At 40.0% G+C, this 10,925-nt stretch overlaps 1 protein-coding gene across 1 annotated transcript; it reads right to left on the bottom strand.

Moving 5' to 3' along the window:
- Positions 1-2,862: 2,862 nt before the first annotated feature.
- LOC105566849 (cytochrome P450 307a1-like) lies at positions 2,863-8,372 on the bottom strand. Its single transcript, XM_012021199.1, has 3 exons — positions 7,495-8,372; positions 4,877-5,668; positions 2,863-4,652 (listed from the first exon to the last, which is right to left on the bottom strand). Exons 1-3 carry the CDS (start codon positions 7,883-7,885, stop codon positions 4,324-4,326), a joined length of 1,512 nt encoding a protein of 503 aa, XP_011876589.1. The 5' UTR covers positions 7,886-8,372; the 3' UTR covers positions 2,863-4,323.
- Between the last annotated feature and the right edge of the window lie 2,553 nt (positions 8,373-10,925).

The following is a 10,925-nucleotide window of genomic DNA, read 5'->3' as shown; positions in this document are numbered from 1 at the left end:
TGTATATACCTATATTATAAGAAGAAAAGGATAATGCTAAATGGCAATGTATTGGTCTAGTGTAAGATACATACTTGTTATGTAATAATAATATAACAGTAATTATATATATTGTACTTTAACATATACAATGGCTCGACATGTCTTTGTAAAGATTCTTTCTCTGAATTTTATATGTTGACTATCATCTAAAACATAAATCACAACGTCTATATGTTTGCTAAAGATACTTGCTTAGGGCTCAAAAAGAGAAATGAAACGTAACACGGTGGAACTGTGTTGTCATCTTGATAAAAGTTTTAGTATTAAAACAAAAACAGTGCCATATATCAATATACATCGTCCTACACGTGCAAAATATTTTCGCAAATTACATTCGCTAAAATGAGATTAGGTTTGTACTAGTTTGGGAGAAAGAGATGCGCAATCTCGAAGATGATATTTTTGATAAGACAGCATATATCATATTATTTATTTAAAACTCATTATGTACTTATTGTTCAAGCAGTTGGAGAATAACCTGGTTTTCAAAATACAGTCCAAACTTATCTTCACATGTGTCACAGACTTTTACATCACTAGAAGGCAAGTTAAATATTATCGTGGACGGTATCTGAAGAGCTAAAGAAAAACATATTTCGTAATATCAATCACGTTTTATCAATAATACACATAATTAATTAAATATAAAACTTATCATCATAATTAAAACAATTGTAAATATCAAATTAAAAAAAGATACGTAGCTTATTTAAATGCTAAATGCACGAGTAACTTCATTAGTTTATTTTTCGTAAATTGACTTCCGTAAATAGTTAACATATTAATTGTTTGATAAGATCGACAGGTTGGCATGATGATAACGATCGAGTGTCGATAACAGCGCAGAAAGGAGATTCATTATATTTCACGTGTCACAGGTATTGGTCATTATTTATTTAAGACTGAAGAATATTTTGCCATTGCGATAATAATTGGAGGTTTTCTCCGCGATTAAGTCGTCACTTCGTTGCAACTGCCTTTTACAATTATACGCAATGATAAATGCCACAAAAATTGTCATCTGATTACGTAGAGAATACATATAGATCTGAAAATTGTAGACTGTGTTATCTATTTTTGCTATACATATAACAATAAAAATGCAAAAAAGAGTTAACGTCACACGGTATTCCCAAGCGGTCACCCATCCAAGTACTAACCGTGCCCAACATCGCTTGACTTCAGTGATCGGACGAGAACTGGTACTTTACGATGCGGTATGGATGTTAACGATTAAATGCATCGTATTGGTGGAGTCTTAAGGCTGCACAACTATGATATATCTAAAATTTTATTTTTATTAGAGGAACTCTAGCGGATTACCTACATCTACTTTTATTAATCTACAGCTGTAAATTAATTATAATCTTAGTTTAACTTATTTTTTCTGGATATTAAAAGAGGAAAAGTAAGTTAAACTGAGATTCAAGTTAATCTACATTGATCGAATATATAGAAATAGACATTAGACTATACAAACAATTAGAAAATTTGCTTTAAATAATTAATTAACTCGATTTTTTAAAAATTATTAAATCTATAGCGTGTATTTAATAAGGAATACAATTTATCTATATTTTCATCAAAGAAAATATCGGCGGAAAGTTAAGTCAATCAAAATTTTATTCTACTCGAAACAGAAGATTTGAAAAAACAAATTATTATTATTTATATTTACTAATTTATTGTTATACTATATCTATATTTTATAATTGTATCATTTAACAAACCGTGATAAATAGAAGAAATTTTCAGATACAGGGGTACGAATAGAGAGAAACTTGAGAGAAGCTACTATATGGCCCGATTGTATCATCCTCTAATAAAAATAAAATTGTTGATATAACATAGATCTACCTTAAGAATCCACGAATAAGCTACAACCCTGGTAGAAATTTACGTTAGGCTGCCTGAGGACTAAACTGAGGTTGGGTAAGTCTGAGAAAGGCAACCGACCCTGATCAGGTTGACGTCAGGCGTACCCAGGAGCAATTTTCGTTAACAATTATTTAAATATTTTAAATAACCCGCGCGTTAACGTCCACATCACATCGTAAAGTACCAGTTCGCGTCCGATCACTGAAGTGAAACGAAGTTGGGCACGGTTAGTACTTGGATGGGTAACCGCTTGGGAATACCGTGTGATGTTAACTTTTTGCTTTTTTATTATGTTGCAAAAATAAATAATATTCAATAATTTTCAGATCTATACGTATTCATGTTTTTTATCTTTTGTATTATATGAATATCACTTTCCTTTGTATAGAGTACTTTTTGTCGAGAAATTGACAGCGCAGTGACATTGACGAAAATTTACTTAAGCTACCAGACTTGAAGTATTTCATAATTTATTAACTCTCTCATAGCGCAACTGATTAATAAATCAATATATAATTAGGTACACGACTTATTTCATTTATACTAAATATATCTTATATATGGATATAAAAATATGCATATATATATATATATGTATGTGTGTCTGTGTGTGTGTATATACATATGTGCGTCTCACGTATTTTATTAAAATCTTATTAAAATCTTAAATAATAAATTAACAAAAATAGCGTAACAATAACGATAATTAAATAACAAACGCAAAATAATGTACAATTAAAGAAATATGAAAGCGTGAGATATATGTGGAGAAACAGACGAGAAGGGACAGAACGACGATTAACATGATTACTGACAATAATTAAAATAATTATTATAGCGATAATAATATAGAATAACTGTATGTGTAATAATAATATAATGCTCTAATAAATGTTAATGGTAATTAAAATAAATTACTATTTGCGAGGCGGTACAAGCAGAAAAATATTAATTATCGAATATAATAATTATTTTAAATCATATTATTTCAATTAAAAATGCTAATGCTTCGGAAACTGTGTTAAATCTTCTCGTATCATTTTAATATTTTTGTTTTCTCTTAAATCGCTTTTCCTATTCTTTGCCCTCGTGCTCTCAAGATTACTCCTCAAGATTATCTCGCACCACCTCACATCATGAAATATAATGATATGTCGAAAACAATGAAGTAACGCGCATAATGATTAATAACACTAAAAGTCGTTCAGTATATTTAGAAGAAGAAGAAGAAATAAAAATGCAATTTTCAATGTATAATGTGTATGTTTTATGCAGAATGCACACTTCACATTTCTCTCTACATGTAAATAACAGTAGAATCGTGAACCTTACAGTTGAAATGTAAAGTTAGAACCTTTTGCAAAAGGAATCTAAATCGAACAACACAAAAGTGCATATTTCTCGACGTCAAGCTTGTAAACAGTACGCCTTTAAACACAAAAAATTTATAAATAACTTCAGTCTTCTTCTTCATCGATTATCTTTGATACGTTCAAGTTATACACGTGAATTGTTCGAACTTCGCACTGGCATTTTTCTTAATATAATATAATAACTTCTTATTAATGTCAATTCACGAGATCTTACTTTCTAAACCAGTCGTTAAATAATTGGCGATGTATGACACTTTTTCAAGACAATTTCTATTGATGATTGAGAGTTAATGATGATCTTTTAATATAACAAAAATATTATTGAGCTTTGCATACGATAATTTTTATCGCTGCATACTGTTCAGTAATTCAAATATAAAAGAGGTGAAAATCTCATACTTTAAATATGATTAAACAAACAGAACACTGAATACTGAATAGTCTGTCAAATTAGTTACCTACCTATCTAAAATAATTTTTGTAGACAAATGATGTAACTTGATTAAATAAAAACGACAGAAAAGTTCTATGAAATGTAAGATGATTAACAAAAATTTTAACTAACGAAACTGGGCTCCGCGCGTGTTCGCGCCTAGAGCAAGAGTCGAGAAACAATCCAATTACCTATCTTAACGACCTAGTAATGTCAGTAAAGCTCTATTGGCATCGGAGATCGAATACTCTCTACTCGTATCTAATCTTTCCTACATAAGTAAAGCTTCGTTGGAGTCAAAAGCCTCTTTTTAGCCGCTGGTCCTCGCTATGTGTAACATTAATAAAAACTACACCGACATGTAAAATGCTTGTCTCATTCGCAACTGCCATCAAGCGTTAACATATCGAACCGTTTCTTCAAAATTGCTTTCAGCTTGAGTCCAATCGGTCTCTCTGATCGCTGATGTTCCGAATAATCGGCGTAGTTTTCAGGAGCCCAGCCCGTGGTCGAATCGTGGACGAGAAATCGAAATCGTTCTCCGATTTCATCGATCCGACAGGATTCATATTCTATCTTATCGTCGCGTTTTTTATCCTACCGTCTCTCAAAACGGAAATTGAACGTATTCTCCGGAAGCGCCAGATTGCCGATGGGAACCTTGTAAATTTCATTCTTTACCGGCAATATATTGAAGTTCTTCAGCAAAGTGGCTATCGTTGAGAAACTGATATATTGGACCATTTTGTAGCCCATGCAAGATCTCCGGCCACCCCCAAACGGCAGGAAATGTTCTGGCTTCAACAGCTTGTCGTTCTGCACAAATCTCTGTGGTACGAACTCTTCAGGAGATGTCCACAACTCCTTGGACATATTTAGATCATAGTTGTTTAGGAATATAAACGTGTCCTTCTCTATCTTGTAGCCTAAAATAGAAGAATCGAATAAAGTCACAATTTTGATTGCATTAATAAAAAATGTATCATTATTTGTTTAAAATTAATAAAGTTTAATAAATACTCATCGACGTGGAAGTTTTACAAATTTTGCTCGCGATTTCGTAAATTTCTATAAATTCTAAAAGTTCTCAACAAACGAAGCAAGAACGCGACATCCTCTTTGATATCACAAGGACGAGAAAATTACTTACCGGCTACGGAGCTATCTTGGTTAGCGACGTGCGGCACGATCGGACTGGCAATCAGCCTGATCGCTTCGAGAATGATAGCTTCCGTATACGGCATATTTCCTCTGTTCTCCAGCCCGACGAACTTGCCCGGGAGCTCAATTCTGTCGATTTCCATCTGCGCTATTTTCTGTACGTGCGGTCGAGTAACCAGGTAGCCCAGGATCTTGACCAGGAGATTGCCGACCGCCGAATGACCGCCGACGATGTCTTCCAACGCGAACATCGCCATGTCCAACGTCATCTTGGGTTCAGCGTCGGTCTTGATGTGATTTATCAAGCAGTCCACGTAATCTTCCTCAGGTATGACCGACCTCCAGCTAGTTAGACGGTCTCCCATTATGTTCTTTTCCATGAACTTTCTGATCTCGTGACTCCAATTCGCCATCCTTGTCATGTTGCGCTGGTGCAGTGGCATCAGGAACGGCATAAAATCTGCGGCGTATCCTTGGTTCACCTCATAGAAAACCTTGTCGAAGTTCTCGATCATCTCGCGTAAGGGAGCATGGCCGAGAGCGAAGCTTCGCGAGCAGAAGTACTTGATGAATATGTTCGCGCACGTGTGCATGATCAGCGGTTTTGCGTGCAGGCCAACACCAGAGATGCCGGCCAGATAGTCAATCAGCCAGCCCACCTCGCCGCCGATGATCCCATTTAATTGATTGTATCGTGTAGTGAAGGCACGTGGGAAGGTATGCCCTCGTAACATCTCCCTTCGCGTCTTCTGAACATCCGACCAATTGCAGAATGCCAAAGCTATAAGTAAAAGGAAAAATTATTTAGTCGTTATTCCGCTTTAAAGAGAAACTTCAAGTTCTCACTTGACGTCGACATTGAATCTCATTAGAAATTCGCGCACTTTAATTTATTTCGCTGGAAAAATATGTTTGAAGAATACTCGAAATAATTACCCTTTTTCTCTTTCTTCTCTTTAAGACAATATCAAGTGATTTTCGTAGGTGCCATCAATTAGTTTTGCTTTCATCGCCTCGTGATTTATAATAACTCGCAACGGAAGCAGCTGACGTCGAGGCGCTGTGATGGTAAACGTACATACTCAACGAACGTATCGCGTCTCAAATTACCGAATCGAGAAAAGGACAATCAGCACGACTGGTGGCGACGCTGAACTTGGCCTTGTTACCGTCTCTACATGCGTAAAATTGCATTTTGAAACATCATCGTTTTCCAAGAGAAAAATTCACGCACACTCCCTTTCTGCCTCGCACACCGTCGCGCGCGCACCGCGTACACGGAAATGTAATGTGAACGCAGCTAGGCGACGCGTCAATTCTCGAGCGAACACGGCAGAAAATCGATTCGTCGTTCAGCACGCTTGATATGAAATCGAAGCAGAAGAAGAGACAGCAGCAGGAAGTGACCCGGTTTCTCGCCGCGCAGGGCGCCCGAGAATCTAAAGAGCGACACTCCATCCTCCCGCCGTCCGTTCTTCCGTGATAATCTGGCGAATATCGGGATAAACGAAGTGAAAATACACTTGAGGAAAATGTTTTAAGTTGAAATTTTCTACTAGCAAGTACTCTTTCGGTATTTCATACAGACAGAAGTGCATTATAAAAAGCAAACGATTGAATGAAACAGTTGGATGTATATAGCGAGAGATAAATTGGAATGCAAATGTTAAGAAAGATCAGTACAGAAAAACACATTGTTAATTTATAGGGCGTGACGGAAAAATCGGAGGACTAAGTAGCTAATAATAATATTCATTCTACAAACAAGAAACTTTATAGAGGTGACCGTATTAAGAGCCGGCGCCTGTGACGTGCGCGCGAAAATAAAATATTCCGCTGCGGCGCGTACGAACGTGCAATGGAAAGGGTTAATGCGATCGTCTTGGATCGCGAAGTACGGCGGCGGCGATTCTGATGGATCAGCCTTGATCCTATTTCCCGGCTGCCGGGTGAGCCAGGAACGTGAAAGTGGTACCGTGACCTTTTCCGCCTGCACTTGGTACCGCTTCTTACGCTGACCTTAGCACGAGTTTTGGCGCGGACGAGCGTGGAATATACGCGACAAGTAAATCATGTAACGCGCATAAGGTACGCGTGAGTATATGCGCGCATATGTGCACTCACGTGTCATGCGCGCGCGCATGACAAGGTCATTAGCATGCGATTTTTCGAGTAAACTCCCGAACAATGTGCCACCAAGTTGCAGGCTTTCGGCCGACGATACATCGATGATTCACGATCGATAAACAATAAATCACTGTCGGAATTCTGATCTCCCTGTCGGTCGTATGATGGGAAAACATGCTTGCAACGTGACCTAAACCGCTGAGAGAGTGATTCGTTGCGGTTGCGTGAGCGTAATCGATCTCTGTTTCGACGAGCGACCTAAGTGTTAACTGACCACGGGTCATCCCTATTCGTTGTATTAAATGTTCATATCGATATTCATAGGATAAAAAATCGCGGAAAACTGCTCCGTAATTTTTCAAGCCACAAATCCTTGCTGATATTAACATACTACAAGTTTAAAAAGTAAAACTAATTTTGTGCGAATAAACTTCCGGCGTAGAGCTTGCAAAAATAATTAAGTAGGCATAAAATACTTACAGTTCTCCTTGTTGCCGCAAAAGAGGAGATGATATCTAATGAAGTTTGGCCTGGAGTCGAAGTGATGGCCCTTGGTGATCAAGACTTCCTTGATGTTCTCCAATCCATTGACAACGACGCAAGGTACAGATCCCATCTTGAGCTTGATGACTTGACTGTTGTATGCCTTGACGAGGTCGCCGAAGGCTTTGTAAGGTACGTCATAGCGTCCCAAAATGTGAAGAGAGCCTAGAACTGGCCACGGCTTTGGTCCAGGTGGGTCTAGTAAGTCTTCGCCGTCATGTAATTTCTTCGGTTTTTTCTTCGATGTAACATAATCCATGATGATCAAGATCAAAGCCATGAGAACGATAGCGAGCAGGAAGTACGTCGTGGCGCTGATAAAAATCATCCTTCGGCACAATCACAAATTTCTTCACTAAAGCGAATCTTCTGCCGTCTCCTCTTTTTTTCTTCCGCTCCTCTCACCCCTTTTTTCTGATGATTCGGAAGAGTGTCCCCGATGTCTCTTGTTCCGGTGGATATATTTTGCTTTCGAGATGTGTACCGACTTTGAGTTATCTGATTCCAAAACTTTGATTTATGCCCTTTCCGCGCGATGTAGACTCTTTCTTAAATTGAAGCACGCGTTGATCTCGATAATCGGGCTGCTTCTGCCGATATCTTCGATAAGACGATTCTTCGAACTCCTGGTAGTCTCTCGCTCACTTGGCCAGAAATGTCAACAATAGCCGGCTCTTCCACAAGGTAATATCAGACGTGATGTCTTCACCGCGAATGAGTATCAGCCGATCGGGACGCAAGCTCCTTGTGGCCCGTCTGTGAACGGTCCGCCGATCTGACTCGGTCTGTGGGGATAGGATGGTTGTCCGGCTATCTTATATAGCCGGGCGTAATGTAGTCAGCACATTTGCGTCGAGCACTGTGCGCCTCAACCCCATACATATGGATTCGTGTTGAGACGAGATGGGCAACAGGAGAAGGAAGGGAAGAAGGAGGAGGAGGTGGTGGTAGCGATAGAGGTGGAGAAAGACGAGAAAGAGGAGGAGGAGGTGGTGGACACTCTCGTATGGATAAGAGTGTACCCCTCTGCCTCTGCTTAAACAGAGACAAATTTCAAGAAAACTTGAAGGGACATACTCACTCGCGTATGGGTTGGTAAGATCCGCAGTCCGCGGAGCTGTGAGAGAAGAGCCGGAGGGAAGCGGACACGGCGACGGAGGGATGATCGTGGGACCGCCGGGGAAAGGGGGAGAGGAAAAGGGTCCCGGAGGCGGTGGAGCAAAGAGTAAACCTACGTAGTGGTAGGGACGGGTGCTAGAGGAGAAGGTGGGGAGAGGAATCGCCAGTAGGGTCCGCGGCCTCCTGGGCCCAAGCCGTGCAAACGAAGGGACGCTTCTTGCCCTTGACTTCTCTCCTTAAGGTGCCATCGAGTTTTCTGGCAGCCAAGATGGTAGTGTGCGAGCGTATGCTATGCGTACTCGCAGCTGCGCCGGGACCGACTCGGTCGCCGGTACCACCCGACGTACTCGCGTCCGAGACGAATGTCGAAGTCGGTGATCAATGGTAATTCGCTTTTGGTACATCATACGGGGTACGTGGATGGAGAACGAAGCTACCTTTTTCACGTAATGGCCAACTGGCCGGTTCGACACAGCGTTTTCGAGCTCTGTAAGAAGCCATGCGAGAGCGGAATTGCACAACAACAAGGTGGATGGTTTCCCTGTACGTTGAGAAAAAGAATGAAAGAGATTCACAACTTTTCGGTTTTATCATTAGGTATTTATTATTTTAATTATTCGTCTATTTTTTCTGAAGATCGAATAAATTATTTATCACTATAATTTTTAACGGAGAACACGTATTGTGCCATAATAAAAAAGCAAAATAGGCAGTACCTCGCATTTAAAAGACTTCAGTATCCGTTTTAACATTGTAAAGGAATAAATGCTTTACTATGCCCATGTGAAGCGATCATCTTTTTTTTTGCGAAATTTTTCCTCCGCGTTGTCACATTTTGAAGCGGCAGACTTTGTTTACGTCTGGAACAACTTTTCTCATCGAGAAAAATCGATCGGATCTTGAATCCGAAATCCACCTCAGAAGGATGCTGAATGGCGTTATGTAACCGTGAGACAACTATGCGAACGCGTTTTGTTCGTCGAGAAGGAAGTGAAATATACAATTCTAATGATGTCTTCTTTTCCTTTCATCCATATTAATTTAGTTTACAACCGTAAGCATTATTTACACGGAAAACAAGCTGGTTTTGTCGGCCGTCAAATTTTCCTCGGAATAATGGAAGAGCTGGGTAACACATGCGCCATGTATATTTTTGCGTAATTACAATGTGGGAAGACACGTAAGAATTAAAATTCTTATCCTGAAGACGTTTCAGATTAACTTCTGCGCGAGAAAGCACGAGACTGCTCTATAAAAGGCATAGCCAGTGCAATCTGTTCGCTGTCGATATCGAAAATTTAGTTTCACAAGTTTCGGCACGATTCATGAACGAAATGACGACGGGTTCTATAAAGGCTGACTCCTGATTAAGTATCGTATATTATAGCGGACACAAATATGCCGGTTAAAATTAAATCCGACGCGGAGAGACGCGTAATTTTTTTTGACGAGGAAGCACGCGAAAAGGAGGATACGGCTCTCGAATTCGTTCGAATTAATGAATAAAGCATGAGAGTTATGGTGGTGCGTACGTGCCCCTATCCTCGGCCGGGTCCTCCCGCTGCCCCCCGGAGATCGCATGGACGCACGGTCCCCTACCGGTCAGTGCCGCGGTTTTTTTCCCTCTCACTCGCCGCGACAGTAGAGAGATTACTTCATCCGTATCGAGTCGTATTATCGAGAGTCGATTTCTGGGAAGCTAGCGGTACCGGCCTCTCTGCCCGTCGCCGTCGCCGCCGCCGCCGCCAGCTCGCCAAATCAACTCTAGAGACGAGGCGCATAACGGGAAAGCCCTCTTCTCCGTTTACGAGTCATGGCCGGAAGCTTGCCGCCGCTGTCGTCGTCGTCCTCCTTCTCCTCATCGTCGTTGTCGCCGTCGTTGCCATCATCGTCAGGACGATTTTTCATTTCGCTTTCGTACGCGATCCCTCTCGTAGCGGAGGCATCTGTTTGAAGCACGCGTTACTTCCCGTCATTTCTATACGTGAGAATATGCGATGGAACTAGCAGCAACTTAGGAAGAAGGAAACGGCAATTTAGAAGCTTTCGATAATTTAACAATTTCGAGTCCCTCACTTCTCCGCATTCTCAATTTTCTCTCCCGGCTGCATAACGTTTGTCTTACAATTACTTACAAATAATTAAGACAAATATGAATAAACGCGATAATATTCATATTTTTACTTGATATACGTTTTATACAATGTGTTATTAAAGCTCCAGGTAGAAATTTTGTCGGGAAACAATCA

This window comes from Vollenhovia emeryi, unplaced genomic scaffold (assembly GCF_000949405.1).
Source record: "Vollenhovia emeryi isolate VEMERY1.0 unplaced genomic scaffold, V.emery_V1.0 DF939142.1, whole genome shotgun sequence".
Lineage (NCBI taxonomy): Eukaryota > Metazoa > Arthropoda > Insecta > Hymenoptera > Formicidae > Vollenhovia > Vollenhovia emeryi.
The sequence above is the reverse complement of the archived record's forward strand: the minus strand, read 5'-3'. Positions and strand labels throughout refer to the sequence as shown.

Coding starts and splice junctions, on each gene's coding strand:
- LOC105566849 (XM_012021199.1), bottom strand. CDS start 7,885: ATGATTTTTATCAGCGCCACGACGTACTTCCTGCTCGCTATCGTTCTC. Junction 5,669..7,494: donor TTGCGGCAACAAGGAGAACT/GTAAGTATTTTA, acceptor TTTTACTTATAG/CTTTGGCATTCTGCAATTGG. Junction 4,653..4,876: donor CCAAGATAGCTCCGTAGCCG/GTAAGTAATTTT, acceptor CTTCTATTTTAG/GCTACAAGATAGAGAAGGAC.